This window comes from Anomaloglossus baeobatrachus, chromosome 2, assembly GCF_048569485.1.
Source record: "Anomaloglossus baeobatrachus isolate aAnoBae1 chromosome 2, aAnoBae1.hap1, whole genome shotgun sequence".
Taxonomy (NCBI): Eukaryota; Metazoa; Chordata; class Amphibia; order Anura; family Aromobatidae; genus Anomaloglossus; species Anomaloglossus baeobatrachus.
Genome location: NC_134354.1, coordinates 535567076 through 535584886, shown reverse-complemented (window position 1 = coordinate 535584886; position 17811 = coordinate 535567076). Strand labels below are relative to the sequence as shown.

General features: G+C 42.8%; 1 protein-coding gene across 2 annotated transcripts in view; it reads left to right on the top strand.

Moving 5' to 3' along the window:
* Positions 1–17141, top strand: part of SLC9A7 (solute carrier family 9 member A7) — a 119367-nt gene extending 102226 nt beyond the window's left edge. Inside the window, exons 13-17 of one of the 2 annotated variants that reach the window (XM_075336628.1) lie at positions 7372–7431; positions 9261–9324; positions 10263–10345; positions 12866–12971; positions 15830–17141. In XM_075336628.1, the coding sequence (XP_075192743.1) occupies positions 7372–7431; positions 9261–9324; positions 10263–10345; positions 12866–12971; positions 15830–16075 (559 nt within the window). In that variant the 3' untranslated portion in view covers positions 16076–17141. The remainder of the gene's footprint in view (positions 1–7371; positions 7432–9260; positions 9325–10262; positions 10346–12865; positions 12972–15829) is intronic. The other variant, XM_075336629.1, reaches the window with a different exon arrangement.
* Positions 17142–17811: the final 670 nt, after the last annotated feature.

Genomic DNA, 17811 nt, shown 5'->3' with positions numbered 1-17811 from the left:
CCAATCGCTGACATATCTTGGCATGGAGTTTTCTTACTCTTCCAGCGATAGTGAAGCTTCTGCTGGACAAACAGCATTCACTACAGACAGGGGTACAATCACTCCTTCAAGGTCGGTCACACCCCTTGAGGCGCCTCATGCACTTCCTGGGGAAGATGGTGGCAGCAATGGAAGCAGTCCCTTTCGCGCAATTTCACCTGCGTCCTCTTCAATGGGACATCCTACGCAAGTGGGACAGGATGCCGACGTCCCTAGACAGGAACGTCTCCCTCTCTCAAGCAACCAAGGCTTCCCTTCGGTGGTGGCTTCTTCCCACCTCATTCTCGAAAGGGAAATCTTGCCTAACCCCGTCCTGGGCGGTGGTCACGACGGACGCGAGTCTGTCAGGGTGGGGAGCGATCTTTCTCCACCACAGGGCTCAGGGTACGTGGACTCAGCAAGAGTCCTCACTTCAGATCAATGTTCTGGAGATCAGGGCAGTGTATCTTGCCCTAAAAGCGTTCCAGCAGTGGCTGGAAGGCAGGCAGATCCGAATTCAGTCGGACAACTCCACAGCGGTGGCTTACATCAACCACCAAGGTGGGACACGCAGTCGGCAAGCCTTCCAGGAAGTCCGGCGGATTCTGCTGTGGGTGGAAGCCACAGCACCCACCATATCCGCAGTTCACATCCCGAGCGTAGAAAACTGGGAAGCAGACTTTCTCAGTCGCCAGGGCATGGATGCAGGGGAATGGTCCCTTCACCCGGACGTGTTTCAGGAGATCTGTTGCCGCTGGGGGATGCCGGACGTCGACCTAATGGCGTCTCAGCACAACAACAAGGTCCCGGCATTCATGGCGCGGTCTCACGATCACAGAGCTCTGGCGGCAGACGCCTTCGTTCAGGATTGGTCGCAGTTTCAACTCCCTTATGCGTTCCCTCCTCTAGCACTGTTGCCCAGAGTGTTACGCAAGATCAGGTCCGACTGCCGCCGCGCCATCCTCGTCGCTCCAAAATGGCCAACGAGGTCGTGGTACCCCTGTGGCATCTCACGGTAGGCCAACCGGGGGAACTTTCAGACCGACCAGACTTGCTGTCTCAAGGGTCGTTTTTTCCTTCTGAATTCTGCGACCCTCAACCTGACTGTGTGGCCATTGAGTCCTGGATCCTAGCATCTGCAGGGTTATCTCAAGGGGTCATTACCACTATGAGACAGGCCAGAAAACACACATCTGACAAGATCTACCACAGAACGTGGAAGATATTCTTATCTTGGTCCTCTGCTCAGGGAGTTTCTCCCTGGCCAACTGCCTTGCCTACTTTCTTTCCTTCCTGCAATTCGGTTGGAAAAAGGTTTGTCGCTCGGTTCCCTTAAGGGACAAATCTCAGCGCTCTCTGTATTTTTTTCAGAAGCGCCTAGCAAGACTACCTCAAGTACGCACGTTCCTGCAGGGGGTTTGCCGCTTAGTCCTTCCTTACAAACGACTGTTAGAACCCTGTGATTTGAACAGGGTGCTGATGGTTCTGCAGAAACCACCATTCGAGCCTATGAGGGATTTTTCTCTCTCACGCCTTTCGCAGAAAGTGGTTTTCCTAGGGACAGTCACTTCACTTCGGAGAGTGTCTGTCGGGGCAGCATTGTCGTGCAAAGTCCCCTTCCCGGTGTCTCACCAGGTCAAGGGGTTCTGCGTCCGGTTCCGGAATTTCTCCCTAAGGTGGAATCCCCCCTTTCATCTCAATCAGGGTATCCGTACCCTCTGTTTGTCTTCATCCAGTTCACCAATGTGAAAAGGATTTGCACTTGATTAGATCTGGTGAGAGCACTCAGACTCTTCATCGATCGTATGGCGTCCCTGCGCCGCTCGGAAGCACTCTTGTCCTTGTCGCTAGCCAGCGTAAAGGGTTGCAGGCTTCCAAATCAAGACTGGCTCGGTGGTTCAAGGAACCAATTCTCTAGCTTATTGTGCTGCTGGCCTTACGGTTCCCTCAGGGCTGAAGGTCCATTCTACCAGAGCGGTGGATGCGTCCTGGGCTTGAGGCACCAGGCTACGGCTCAGCTTGTGTGTCAGGCGGCTACCTGGTCCAGCCTCCACATTTTCACGAAACACTGTCAGGTGCATACCTATGCTTCGGCGGATGCCAGCATAGGCAGACGAGCCTTCAGGCGGCGGTTGCCCACCTGTAGAAAGGGGCCGTTTTACGGCTCTATTACGAGGTATTATTTTACCCACCCAGGGATTGCTTTTGGACATCCCAATTGTCTGGGTCTCCCAATAGAGCGACAAAGAAGAAGGGAATTTTGTTTACTTACCGTAAATTCCTTTTCTTCTAGCTCTAATTGGGAGACCCAGCACCCGCCCCTGTTTTTTTGTATACACATGTTGTTCATGTTGAATGGTTTCAGTTCTCCGATATTCCTTCGGATTGAATTTGCTTAAACCAGTTTATTGGCTTTCCTCCTTCTTGCTTTTGCACTAAAACTGAGGAGCCCGTGATCCCACGGGGGGTGTATAGGCAGAAGGGGAGGGGCCTTACACCTTTAAGTGTAATACTTTGTGTGGCCTCCGGAGGCAGTAGCTATACACCCCAATTGTCTGGGTCTCCCAATTAGAGCTAGAAGAAAAGGAATTTACGGTAAGTAAACAAAATTCCCTTCTTTTTGTGGAAAAGCCCTATGGACGAAATTAATCTCACCTATTCTCAACAAGGAGCATTATGTGCATCATTATATACATTGAAGAAAAAACAAAAAGCCAGCACCAAATGTGCACTTCAGCACTAAACATTCCAAACTGTACTTATTATAAAAATTTTGAGATTTTTGGCAAAAAATTGCAATTTCTTGAGCTGCCTCGCCACGTCACGGCAAATCTCATTTGAGGCAGTCCTACACTAAAATGTGCCATACGGCCTCACATATGACTAGTAGAACTGCTCTTAGCAGCACTCACCTGGTCTATTTCAATCCCGTACCCATGACTGAGTCATGGCTGTGGGCGGGACAGGTCCAAGCAAATGCTGCATGAAGTAAATAGCCTGTGGACAAAGCCTGATGACTTAATGTGAACAGTCACCAACCGCCAAAATCTAGACAGATGGAATACATCCCAAATTGGGGTGCATAGCAAGGTGGAGGTCAACCACCGACCAATTCAATGAAGAAAAACAAAAAGCCAGCACCAAATGTGCACTTCAGCACTAAACATTCCAAACTGTACTTATTATAAAAATTTTGAGATTTTTGGCAAAAAATTGCAATTTCTTGAGCTGCCTCGCCACGTCATCATTATATACATCCCATATTACAAAAGAAAATGTAATATATTGTAAATGTGAACATAAGGTATTTAGGAGCTTTGACATTTAAAAGCTTAAAATTTTAAAGCCAGACCATTTGATGTCTCACTTCTGGTCTCTTAGTCACTCTCTCTGGAGTTATACACTGTGATAATACTTAATCTCATATGTACTACACATGTCCAAAGCAACCATACACTCTAGATAACGGTCAGCCAAACGATGGGTGCGCAGATCGTTCATTCACCAGCTATCTCATCCAAGTTCTCATCCTCCTGTACTCTGTATGAAAGGGTCTCTGCCAGACTTCTCTGGTGGCAGCTTATTTCTGAGAGAACAAAAGTATCAGCAGCCCAAAATCGGACATCTTGGATTCCTCTATCCCAGGCATCATTTTTCACAAGCCCCCATACACATTAATCAGTCTTCTGGATCCATTTCTATCGCCAGGTTAGGATGACATTAAGTGTTTTCCAAATAACTTTTCAAACTAAACTAATGAAATGACCATATAGCTAATTAAGTGAAATCCTTTAACGTTGTCTCGTATAACAAAGAAAGCCGCATAAAAGATGCAATCATTGGACGAAAGACAATTTACCCAAACATCGGCTTATGGCTTAAGTCCATGATAATATCTCTTAAATAAGCAATCCATAATTTAATTTTTATTTTATATTTTTTTAACTTTGGTATTACATGGGAAGAAGTCAAATGTGAATTAACCTCCAGCCATATTTGATGTGCGTTTTTTTTTCTTCTCACAAATATACATCATTTTATTGCTTGATACTCTTGAACAACATCTTGTATTTACAAGATACCTTAATAACGCAAAACAAACGGACATCGCTCTCACTGTAAAACATTCCCAAACTTTAGTCAATTGACTAATAAACTATTCATCATAGTCAAGATGGGTCACACAACTCCCCAGCTGGCCTAAATCGTGAAGAAGAGGGTACAGTGACCTGACGGCACCCACAAGTATTGAGTTGTCAATTGCGCTCCTAATAGTTTTCATTAGATCCTAATGTGAAGGGAATTGTATTGAGGCTGACGTTTGTTGGGTAATGTTCATAGCTGGGGGCGGAGACAGCCCTGGGCGCGCCGGAGGGGTGCCGACAGCCCTGGGCGCGCCGGAGGCGTGCCGACAGCCCTGGGCGCGCCGGAGGCGTGCCGACAGCCCTGGGCGCGCCGGAGGGGTGCCGACAGCCCTGGGCGCGCCGGAGGGGTGCCGACAGCCCTGGGCGCGCCGGAGGGGTGCCAACAGCCCTGGGCGCGCCGGAGGGGTGCCGATAGCCCTGGGCGCGCCGGAGGGGTGCCGATAGCCCTGGGCGCGCCGGAGGGGTGCCGACATAACTGGGCGCGCCGGGGGGGTGCCGACAGCCCTGGGCGCGCCGGAGGGGTGCCGACATAACTGGGCGCGCCGGGGGGGTGCCGACAGCCCTGGGCGCGCCGGGGGGGCGCCGACAGCCCTGGGCGCGCCGGGGGGGCGCCGACAGCCCTGGGCGCGCCGGGGGGGCGCCGACAGCCCTGGGCACACCGGGGGGGACGCAGACAGCCCTTGAGGAGGCTGTGGAGGGCGCAGACAGCCCTGGAGGATGGGAGCGCATCTTGCGTTTACCCGGCTCACAAAGTACGTCCTCATGCTGGCAGTGGCCAGCGTAGGAATGTAATCCTTCGGTGTAGGAGTCGCAGCATTGAGCAAAGAATGCTGTGCTGCGTGTGGTGTTTAAAGAGGCGGCAGCCAGCAAGGGCAGCAGAAAAAGTAATTGTGGGCCGTATACAGCCCACGATATGGAGGTTCCCCACCCCTGTTTTATGGTATCAATAATTGATTATGATAGTTACTGCTAAGTAAAAATTAGTAAGTCTGTACTCCACTATAGTGTGTGGGAACAGCAAGTTTAAATAACCTTGGCCAATTACGGAAGTATGTGATGAAGTGAAACACTTGTCTGCTTTCATGTTGTTAAAGATTAAAAGGAATCTGTCAGCAGGTTTTTGCTATGTAATCTGACAGCATCATGATGTAGGGACAGGCACCCTGATTCCAATGGTGTCACTTAGTTTACTGAGTGTAGCAATTGTGATAGAATCATAGTTTTTCCATATGTGATCTTCTCCATAGACATTCTGCGCACCATGAGCACTGCTGTATAAAACATTTGCAGCATGTGCCAGAATAGGCTTAATTTGTGGCTGTGTTATGCATGTTGGGGGTGCTACTTCAACAAGGCCACTTTTTGGTGTCCTCTTAAAATAATGCAGAGTTAGGTCATGACGAGAGGGAGGAGGTTATACAGTCCTCATTAGCCCCAGTCTATAATTTGGATACCCTTCAATATCTGATCGGTGGAAGTCTGATCCCTTTAGCTCAGCAGTGACGGGACCCCGATGCTCATTGTTCGCTTACACATACACGATGGCTGTACTGGATGCTTATCAGTCCCATTCACTAGAGACTGTCTGCAGCTAAAAACCCAACAAAACTTAAAATTTATTACAGCTACAACGTGGTATAACTGTATTTAGTCAATCTTCATTACGTCATTGGTTTTCAAACATTACACAGGAAACCAGAAAACCTTACAATGGCATCCGGCTCTCATATTTTCTCAGATTAATATGTGCATGCTACAGACAGAGCACTTGGGCTGATGTCAAGCAATAAACACCTTGTCTATGTAGGATACGAAGGTTATTCTTTATGATAATGTAGTGTATTTATATGAGAACTTGGTAATAAAGTGTGAAAGCTAGATATTTCGGGCTGCATCACTACTACAGCCGGGATTCTGATCTCACTTTCAAGTTGAGAATCTTTGCTTCAAATGAGTGCAATGTGTCCTCTGTAGGTGCGATCTAAGCTGACATATGACCCATTAAAATGCACACGCCCCCATTTATTGCGCTGACTTCAACCTGTGTGGAGGAGAGGGTGAACTGTGCTGCATCTGACGGGCTGCAGCCAGAACAGGAGAAGGATGCTGCGTGATCTCCTTCCATCCATGTTTAACACTGTGTGTATCATGACAGTAAAATGATAACATGGCCATTTCATTTTTTTTTTTTTTTCCTAGTATTTTGTATTGGAAAAAATAAACATATTTGGCAGTGTTGAGTTTGTAATGATCCATACTGGAAAACTAACTTGTTACCTAGCTCTCCCAGTGTACCTCAGATAAAAAACAGTATCCAAACTTTTTGGTCACTTTGCCTAAAAAAAAAAAAAAGGTATAAAAGGCAATCAAAGTCACAAGTCCAAAAAGGTTTTGGCGACATAAAAATTCCCTTTTTTAAATTCTTTATTTTTTATTTATTTATTTTTTTTGGGGGGAGGGGGGTGATATTTGAAATTACTAACTCCAGAGTGACCCAAATTATAGAGTGAACATGCAAGTTATCCCAGACAATAAAAAAATAAAACAATTTGAATGAGAAGTCTAATGACCACCAAAAAGGTAAATACTACAGTTCATCTCCTGAAAAACAAGCCCTTACACAGTCGCCAATGTAGAAAAAGCAAAAAATGTACATCTTGCAACATAGCTGCACTTAAAAAAAAAAAAAAAAAAAAATGTAAGTGTTAAAATAAAAATAGTAAAAAAAAGTCCGAATTGCTGTTTTTAGGTCACTTTTGTCAAAAATGGAATAAAAAAAGATCAGTCACATAGACCCCAAAAGATACCAATAAATCTTCAACTTGTCCTTTCAAATATTGACCCTCATGCATTACCGTCAATAGGAAAATACAAAGACCAAAAATAATACATGACAGAGCACTCTGTGATTATCTACATCATTATCGTCAATGGCTTTGTCAGCGCATACACCTGAATCTTCTTTTGTGGGAGGTTCGAACGTCTACAATGACTGAGCCACTGAACGTAGGGCCAAACGCTCTGTGAACCCAGCCTGATCCATCTTGGGTAGTAAAGGTAAGTTTGGAGCCGATCTGTTGTGGCTACCATTTGATCAGATGTCTTGGAATTTCTCTTGTAACTTATCAGTTCATGTCCTGAAGTAGCTCAATATTCCAGGTTGCCCATTCCACCAGCTCATTCTCATTTCATTCTTGTGCTGTGCCAGAGTTGGTGATCATAACTCATCGTTGGAGGAAGTGAACGTTAGTCGATGGCAGTATTTCAGGTGATTGGTTTCTGTCATGTGTACTTCACACTCGGCTTCTGGGGACACTGTGCTTGAGAACCTCTCACTTTTTCCTTGTCTGTGTAGTCGTATTAAGCACACAATTTGCTTTGGCTTCTCTACGCATTTGTCACTCTGTCATCTGGAGCTTTATAATCTACTATGTTGTGTTGTCGCTTTGTCTCATGTCTACGCCGTTCATACGACAGGTTCTTTCATCTCTGACGGATCTGTTGTGACAATATAAATTGTTATAGAACATTTTATCTATAAATGCATTTTTCTGATGGGGAAGGAGTGATGGCAGTCTTGGGTAACGCCAAAATATATATATTGGGTGCAATATATTCTTATACTTCATGTTTGATGGCATTTATTGAAAGAACACGACCTGCCGACAGTGTTTGACTAGGTTTGGTTTTGTGACTTGTCCTTGTTGCTTTACATCGAAAATGTAGCCACTTTCCCTGGCCATCTCACTAATGAATTTTCGAGACAACTTGTGTGTGTTCTTCATCCGCCTGATTTAGTTCATGTACTTCAGCCCTTTGTTCATGGACTACTTTAGTTCATGTACTGTCTTGCTTGTTGATGGTGTCTCTCATGTTTAGTGACCTAAATGAAACTAGAAGCAGGTCACCAGCAGTGTTCACTGCTAATAAAACAAGTACAAAGTAAGTGTCCAGACAGCTCTGAATAAATTCACTTAGTAGGAAGCTTGGTTATTTCCACACTGGCCGGCCTCCAACCACAAGCCCTTCAGATCACATAAACTTCTCTCCGATGGGCCAACAATAGAGGCTTTGTAGTGGGATCAAGGCTCTCTTGTTCTCCTGGTGTCTTAGCCATTGATTACTAATGAATGTAAGACGCTTTCCAATGGACTGTGTCATTCCACAGCTGCCATCTGAGAAGAATGGGCAAATTCCATTCATCCGCTGGTAAAACAGACCACAAATTACCTTCGTCTTGTAGGCTTCTATCAGGAAATTACAGACACAACCTGCTGCCATGCCGGAGATCAAATTTGTATCCCATGGAAAAGCCTCATTGACTGACACAGCTCTTCTCATTTACTTCATCCACCGTTATTCCTTTTCGACTAGATCTTGGTCTTTTCATTGGTGTGAATTTGTGGTGTTGATAGGTTACGGTTCCTGTGAATTACGGTTGTGGACCGTTTCATTTCCTTAATTTGCACCTCATCAACTTCTCCCTGTGAGGCGACATAACGTCAAGTGGTGAAAATGTCAAAATCTAGCACAAAACAGTATGCAAATGTGACATGTTCTCCCTTATACTGTGTGAGTGAAAAGTAACCTCAATCCTTTTAGAACGTTTAGCACAGGAAGCCTCAAGTCTCAAAGCCTCACTCCTCCGGTGTTTGCTTTTAAAGCTGCTGCTTTAGCATTTTTGTTTCTGAAAGATGCTCACTTCTCCTTCTCATCATCTTATCTGCGCATTTATATAAAGTGGAAGGAAGAGACCGCATAATCTGATTCACTAATGCTTTCTCTATGTGCATGCACTAAGGAACTAATGGACACATCTGCACCAGTATATGGATGGTTTTATATGGCTCGTACACAAAGCAGGCAGTGTGTGCAGTAGCACAATTTATAACACACTGCAAGTACAATGCTGGAACATGCTAAACCCACCCCCCAAAAAAATCATGACTAAAAACAGTGCCTATCTCATAGCCTTGTGCATAAGGCCTCCTGTGCTTTTATAAGAGATTGCAGTTATATCACTTCTTAAAAATCACCAGTGGTACTTTATTTTTGTTACATTATATGCCAGGTTTCATGCTCCAAATTTCTTTTTAGGGTTGGCGTGGATCCAGATCAAGACCCTCCTCCGACTAATGACAGTTTTCAAGTATTGCAAGCAGTAAGTACTTAAATGAAATCTGTCACCAGGTTTTCGCTATCCTTTCTGAGAGCAGCATAATGTAGAGACAGAGAACCTGAGTCCAGTGATAATACTTATTGGGCTGCTTGCTGAAGTTTTGATAAAATGACAGCTTTACCTGCTGCAGAGCTACCAGTTCTCTGAATGCTTAGCTTTGTATAACCCCGCCCACACCACTGATTGGCAGATTTCTGTGTACACTGTGCATAGGCTGAAAACTGCCAATCAGTGGTGGGGGTGGGGTTATTCTGAGCTAATTAATAAGGGAGACTTAAATGGCAGCACGTTTTACTAGTCCTTTTAGTGATGATAATCTGCTGATAAAAAGAAGAATTTTATCACAACTACAGCAGCACAATAAGTGTCACATCGCTGGAATTGGGGTCTCAATCTCCACATTTTTCTGCTTTCAGATTAGGTTGCAAAAACCTGGTGACAGATTCCCTTTAAAGTGTGACTTTTAACTGTTGTATCTCGTACATGCCTATAGTTTAAACACTGAGATTAGTGTGTTTTGTATAATGCAACTTTGAGAGTCATTTTTCACAAACCTGTTCTACCATGTTTTTTTAGTTGCAGCCTGGGGGTACTTAGGAAGTGTATGTGTAAACTATATCTGGAAAACTACAACATTATTACTATTATTATTTTGTATAGAGCTCTACTGATTCCATGGTTCTGTACATGAGGGGTTACATAAAAAAATACAAATATAAATTACACTGAACAAACAAACCATGACAGACTGGTACAGAAAAAGAGGGCATATACATGTATATAAATGTGGCCTTCTGTCTTCATCGACTTGTAGCTAGTATTTACGGCCTATTTATTACCATGCAAGCCTTAACAGGTTAATATAGGGCTGTGAACAATGCTTGGAAATTCTTTAAATATTTTTTTTGCCTTTCTTGTAGGACAGTGGGATTTCAAATGGAGTAAGTCGCACAAAGCAGGAAAGTGCCTGGATATTTAGGCTTTGGTACAGCTTTGATCATAAGTATCCTCTTACTGGAGCATCAGCTTGGCCCTTTTGTATTTCTTATATCAATTTATCAACTCCCCTGGAAATTTTTCCAACATTCAAAAAAGTATACATCTTCTTTACTGGTTACGGAGTATCAGTGCTCTGCTACAAAACAAGCAGAACAGATTTATAAAGAGCAATATCACTTAGGCTATACATGCTACATCAGTTCCGTAAGGATTGATCATCCCATGGGCTTAGAAAGTGACCTGAAAGGTAGCAAGAAGCTTGTAAACTAATCACAGGCATGAGAACTACAGACACTAGCAGTGACTTGAATCTTCGGGGCCGCAGTCCAATTAGCGGGAAATTTGTAATCCCCGTCCCGCTCTCAAAAAACAAAACAATGGTCCTTGAATGACAGCTTCTGTACTTAATATACCTACTGTATACTTCTGGTGTAGGTGTAAGGTTCTAGAGAGGTAACATTATAATCATTAATGCAGGTCGTAAACGAAAAAAACATGCTGTTTGGAGAAATCTGAAGGTCCCCATACACAAATAGTTTGTTGAGCCTGGTGATTTTGGCATCTCGGCCTACAGTTAAGGTGTATGGGGTCCTCCTGACTTGTTTGGCTCAATCAGTTGGTAGCTATGAGGTGTATGACCACCTTATCAAAAGTAAGACATACAGGAGAAATGCTTTCTACAGTACTTCCAAAGTATTTTTTTTTCCGTGTTGAATGTACCATCATCGCTGTTGTTTTTCCATCTATGCAACAAATCTAAGAATTCACTACGGATTCTTTACCTTTGCAACAGACCACTTATTCTTATATTGTGAAGTGGATGAGTTATGTTATGACAGCCGTTAGTTGTTAATCAAGCAATTATTCTTTTCAAGAACTTTAATTTGTTACATTTTGACCCTCCTGTTTTTTTTCTTAGGATAGGCATACACAACGTCTTTTTTTCGGGCGGCCAGATAAGTTAGTTTATCAAACGGAAACCTCTGCAGGAATCTCTCCTTTTCTCTGGAGCTTTGTAAACCTGAAAGATTTTTGGTCCTTTCCTCAGTGCTTACTATAAAGTTGTTTTTGTTTAGCGACTTTCCAGCATTTTGGGTTTGTTTTTTTTTGTTATAGGCGCTTTCCAGGTATTTTTTTCAATTCCTTTCAACAACGAATAAACAGGTTGTGAAGCAAAAACATTAAAAAATGTTACCGAGTGTCTTTTGAGCATTTTTATTGGCTTGTACTGGAAGGTTTATATTGTCTTCAGTGTGGAAGACACCTGGAGAATGGTCAGGTGACTTCTTTTAATTTCTTGGCCTCTTTAGAAACCTGAAGTGTTTGAAAGATGCTTAAAAGCCTGAACATATGACGCTCAAGTCCTTTTTGCATAGACCTGAACCTTAATTCTTTTCGGTATTTTGTTAGCACAAATCAGTGTTGTTGAAGTGAAGAATTGCTGGGTTAACTACTAAAGACTGCCATTACTGTAACTTGAAGCGTTTCCATGGGATGGATAAAACTGCGTTACGTTTCAACCTAGCAAAGGTCTTCATCAAGGAAACAATATGCCCAACAAAGCCCTTTATTAGGTCTAAACGTAGCCGTGATGTATTTGGCAGAAGGTAACTTTTGTTTATTATTTTCACAACTGTCTGTTTTTAATCTTATGCCAATTTATTCCAAGTTGAATTTTTTGGTTCATTGATTCATCCTTTTTACGGGTGAGTACTTGCATGGATTTTTTGTTTTTCTTTTATCTTCTGTATAGAATACTGAATTTTTGTTAATAATAATAATAATAAAAAATCCTTATTTCTATAGCGCCAACATTTTCCACAGCGCTTTACAATTCAGGAGGTTCTAATACAAACAAATAACAGTTATAGAAAATACAATAATTGGAGTATGGAAAAAAGACAACCCTGCTCGTGAGAGCTTACAATCTACAATGTGATGGGGGAACGACGACAAGGTACAAGTGCTTATTTACAATGACAATCCAGCCATCTCAAGGAAATGGGGGATAGATAATGGCTGCCTGGACCAGTTGGCCAGAACCTTGAGATGCATTTGGATGTCATGTAATTTGACGTGGGGTTATATTCTGAGAAGACGTGCAGGGACTATGTGAATTTAATTGGGCTAGGGAGTGTGATAGGCCACCCTAAAAAGATGCGTTTTTAGGGCGAGTCTGAAGCTGAGTAAGGTGTGATTTGTCCTAGCTTCTTGGGGTAAAGCGTTCCAGAGGATTGGTGCAGCTCGGGAGAAGTCTTGGATCCGGGAGTGGGAGGTTCGGATTAGTGGGGACGTTAGTCGAAAGTCTTTTGCAGAGCGTAGAGAACGGGTGGGGTGATATACAGAGAGGAGGGTGGAGATGTAGGGGGGCGTGGAGAGCTTTGTGGGTGAGAACAAGCAAATTGGGGTTTGGAAAGATTCCAATCTAAGTATGCAACCCTGCGTCTTGTGTTCCGAGTATCTTATTTTTTGTCTTTCTTTGTAATCCCCTATAACAATAAAATCCTTAATTCAGAAAAATCAGCTATCTCAAGCCAATGCTGACTCACAGTGGTCCTCCATTAATTTCAACATTGCCCAGCTGGTGCGGTTTTGTGGCCAAATGCTTTACAAGTCCACAGGTCTACAATGTAAGTACTCTACTGGTAAGGGGAGTTTACATGTTGCAGCCAATTAGTGTATTCTTGCTGTAATTTTATGCACATTGATTTGTGAACTGTTTTAGACAACATAAAGCATGCCAATTATGTTCCTACAAGACCTTTATATCAATCTAGGTCTTAGTCTTGTATTAACATCCCTTTCTGCATGTAAATTGCACCGACTAGTCTGATGGGTGTCTCCGGATTGCACCTGGCATTTGATCTGCCCCTCAAATACTGCTTCTTCTTTTTTGGTGGACGTGGATAACATTTCTTAAGTCATCCACACTGGACTCGAAGTGTCTAACCTGGAAAATTGAATCAATGAGCTGTGCAGGCACCCCTTGCTCTACCATGCTGAGGGCAGAGCAAAGTCCTGTTGTGGGTAGGTGCTGGCTTTACTACTGGGTCATCGGCTCTTTTCTTTGTCATCTCCTGTGCCAACCGCACAGCTAGAAGCACAATGAAGCGTGCAAGAGCACTTCACGCTCCTCTGATGAGGGCACAGAATAGTCCTGTAATATGCAGAAGGGCTGACTTAATTTCCAATTCATTGGCTCAAGGAAATGTTCTACTGACAGTGCTGCTACCTAGAGGGTAGATTATGGCGTACCTACTTAGGTCATTGATTTAACTGCCCAGGCGTGAGACTTGGCATTCTGTGTGAATGATACAGGAAACTTTATCTAAATCCATCTGGAGACAATTGGCTGAGGAGGTGCCGAGCACAGTCCGGAGCGCCCATTGGACAGGTTGGTGCAATTTGCATTCATTGCGGGAAATTAATAACACTTTATCATAGTTATGGGGAGCACCTATGAGGATGCAAAGAGTTTATATGCTTTAAATGGTGGTGGGCAGATTTTATGTACTGTAAATCCGGTGATTGGTTTCCTTTAAATTATGCATTCACTAAAATCTGTCTTTACTGACTTATTGAGCTGTAGAAAGTTCTCAATTAGCCAATCTCAAGTTACCTCCCATAAGGCATCTGAAAGTAAAAAAAAACTTGATAAAAAGCCATGATCTAGCGTGGGGCTGCCATGTCACTAGTATTGTAGTAATGATAGCACTGGCTTGGAGCAAGTGTATGTAGATGAAATATTGTCATAATTTTCTTACAATTCGATAGCTCAAACCTAATTGGGCTACTGAATATATTGGTCTCTGCCTACACATGCATGAGAGCCGCAGTGAATGGGGTCTGTCTGATGCCATTTGTATCCATCATAGAATGAATGTGTATTTTGCAGGAGGTTCATTTTTCTGCTTCAGGATCAGGAAAAATGAATGCTAGTGTGTACGGTGCCTTACTAATCACTACTAGATACCAAAACATGTTCTTTCATCTGTTTTTTTTTTCTCATTTTAGAAAGTTTTATACATGATTATGGGCCAGACATCTTGGTTGAGCTGCTGCATTGCTTGTTCAGTTGTAGGAGATGTGGGTGTGCTGCGCTTCTGGTTGATATGGAATAAAAAGTATCCAAAGAATCCAGGGTATAATGAATGATAGTGATTTTATTCTCAGCGCACTTTAGGCTATGTGCGCACGTTGCGTACATTCACTGCAGAAATTTCTGCAGCGATCTGAAGAGCACATGTGCGCTTTAAATCGCTGCAGAAATGTCCGTAGTGAAAAAAAAAAAAAAAGCCGATTCCATGCGCTCTGCCTGCAGCTCCTGCCATAGACAGAGCAGGGGCTGCCGGCAAAGCGCACGGAAGAAGTGACATGTCACTCCTTAGAACGCAGCGCTTTGGCAGTAGCCAAAGCGCTGCGCTCTAAAACGCCACGTGCGCACGGCCCCTGCACAATCTCCATAGACTGTGCAGGGGACGCAGGACGCATGCAGTTACGCTGCGCTACAAAGCGCAGCGTAACTGCATGTATTTACGCAACGTGCGCACATAGCCTTAAAGTATTTATAACTTCATCAGGAGAAATGAAAGTCACTTTCTGTAATTTTTCCCTATGAAGACGTTAGATACTTCGAAACGCATTGAGGAAAAACCCCACTATCATTCATTATACCCTGGATTCTTTGGATATCTTTTATTCCATACCGACCAGCAGCGCCGCACACCTGCATCTCCTACAACCAATCTCTGAGCTGGACTCCCCAACTCGTAGAGGTTGATTTATATCTTGTGCCTATAGAGTGTTGTGCTTTCTCACAACACCAGGTGAGCATTACCACATCACCAATTAACACTGTTGTTTGGATAACGCTCTATTGCACATTTGTATGCTGTAAGCTGTAACTATTTCTATTGCCAGTAGTCGATCCTTTATTATCTGTATCTAGATTTATAATAAAGGTGATGCCTTTTATTCAATTCTGTCTCTGCTGATAATGAAATGACTGCTTAGAAGTGATCACTACAGAAAAATATATTACTATGCAAAATTAAAAAATATTTTTTTTTGTTACATATGTTTTACTTAACTTTTATTTGTTAGGTTGGTAAATTTCTGACAATACATTATCTAAAACTACACTATGAAAAATAATTATTTTCTCAAAGATTAATTAAAATGGGAAATTTCCCCAATGCCAACAGTCTACCGACTAATAGGTAAAATACTTTTTTGTTGGATTGTTACTAAAGGCATTAAAATCATCGTTCTTGGCAGCACATCATCCTTACAAAAAAGAACTGTGCTGCCAAAAGAATGATATCCTGTATACACAGAGCGATCGTATTAACAATTGTTCTGTGCACAAAGAATCTTGGTTGGTCTGTCTAAACAAGCCAGTAAACAGCCACTGATTGGGCTCTTCTAAATGGGCCTTTGGCAGTCTGGATTAAGACCGATAAATCTTTTCTTTACTTGTTCTATGCAGAACCCAGAGCAGCTGAGGGAAGATGATGCAGATTTCATCCTTAATGATGGTGACCTGACGTTAACGTATGGGGACACCACCATAACAGCCAATGGCTCCTCCGGCTCTCACACAGCCACCACAAGTCTCGATGGCAGAAGAACAAAAAGCAGTTCAGAGGAGGCATTGGAGCGTGAACTTGGGGGAGACTATGAAATCACAAACAGGGGAACCCGACTAGTGTTTCCTCTAGAAGAGAACGCATGACATCAAGCGCAAAACACAATGGAAGGAAAGGAGTACGACCATATGTGGTACCAGAAGCATCTCAGGCCCAGAGTGATGGTGAAGAGTTGGGTGCAGTTCACACACTAGAATTATGGCCATTCCTGTGCTACTGTTGGAGAACCTACAAGACTATTTTAATTCCTCATCCAGTGTGTGGAAACTGAGATACTTTAGATATGGCACACAAATCTGCAATATAATTTGGCTGTGGATCTATCCTTGCCTGTTCCCCTCCTTTCCAGTAGAAATATAAATTGTCTAATCCCAAGTATATAATTGTAAAGTAAATGTGACTGCTTTAGCCCATCCTGTTTAACTAGCAGCTTTCAGTAAAAGCGAGGAGAAGCCTCTTCTTGAAAGTGCCTGTCGTTTTGAAGAGCAATTGGCAATGTTATGGTGACTGGAAGCGTTAAATAAGATTTTTACAATTCTTGTACTATATAGTATATAGCATCTGAACCGCATGATGACATGGACAGTTTACATAAAGAATAAGATTTTTTTTTTTTATTATTTTGTATATTTAGTTTACTGTATGTTTGATTAAGCATGTCTAATAACTGTAATATTGTATGTAGTGAAACGATCTCACATAGTCACAAAATATGACCTAGGCTAGTGAACCAATGCAGTGCACAATTCCATGTTTTCTGTTTGTTCATTGAAGTGCTGCCCTTCTTATATATTTATACATGTGTGTTCCAAAATCTGAGCTCAAGCACAATTGCTTGTAAAATAAAAAAATAGCAATTTCACCATAGCATAAAAGAGCAGAACAGATTGTATTCCTGTGAATACTGCCATGCAGAAGATGCTTGAAATGTAACATTTACTCCATGTTGTATGTTTCATCTCTAGGTCTGGTTTCATTTCCAAAGTGCAATATTTTAAGACTTGTAAACTGACATAAAGCTGTACATTACAATTTATTAAAACGGACGCTTTAAATGCTTAGTAATTCAATTATTTTTATGCAAAATAAACACAAATTTCATGGTATAACCATTCCCCCGATCAGAAATAAAAGTTTCTGCTGAATGTCCAACTCTTCTAGTAGTGTTTTTAATAGTTAGACCTGGTCCTGTGACTCCAAAACCATGACAATAAGTGTTGTCTAAGTTACTAAAATAATCACCGAAGGATACTGCATAGAATTCCAAACTTGTCTTCTCCATCAAAGGTTCATCCTGACGGTCTCTGTACAGCATCTAGCAAAAAGAAGGAATTCGGGGCCTCATTCATTTGGATGTGGTTTCATCTGTTCTTCTAACTAAAATAAGGATATTTAGCAATTCCAAGGTATTGCGAATAGAAAGTCAGGACCATCATAAATTTAAAGCCATTTATCAAATTTGTGATCCAAGTAAGTGCAAAATGGAGACAATAATGAAGTAAGAATTATAAGGAAGGAGGCAGTAATGATTGCTGTGGATATAAAAATGCATGCTAGAATGTGCTAATTCACCAGGCCTTGTAACAGTTGCTTTGTTTTGCTCATCAACCAAACCGAACAAACAGAAATGTATCATCCTATTGTCACGCCCTAGCTGCAGTCGGACTGCTCGGCAGACACTTCGATAAAAAGGGGGATTATTTACAGGGGAGAATGTTTGTTTGTGACGCCACCTGCGGTGTGCGGTAATGAGGAGTACCGCTGCTGCCGTATGGGAGTGCCGGGGGCAGATGGTGTGGGGCAGCCGTGATGGAGGTTCCCG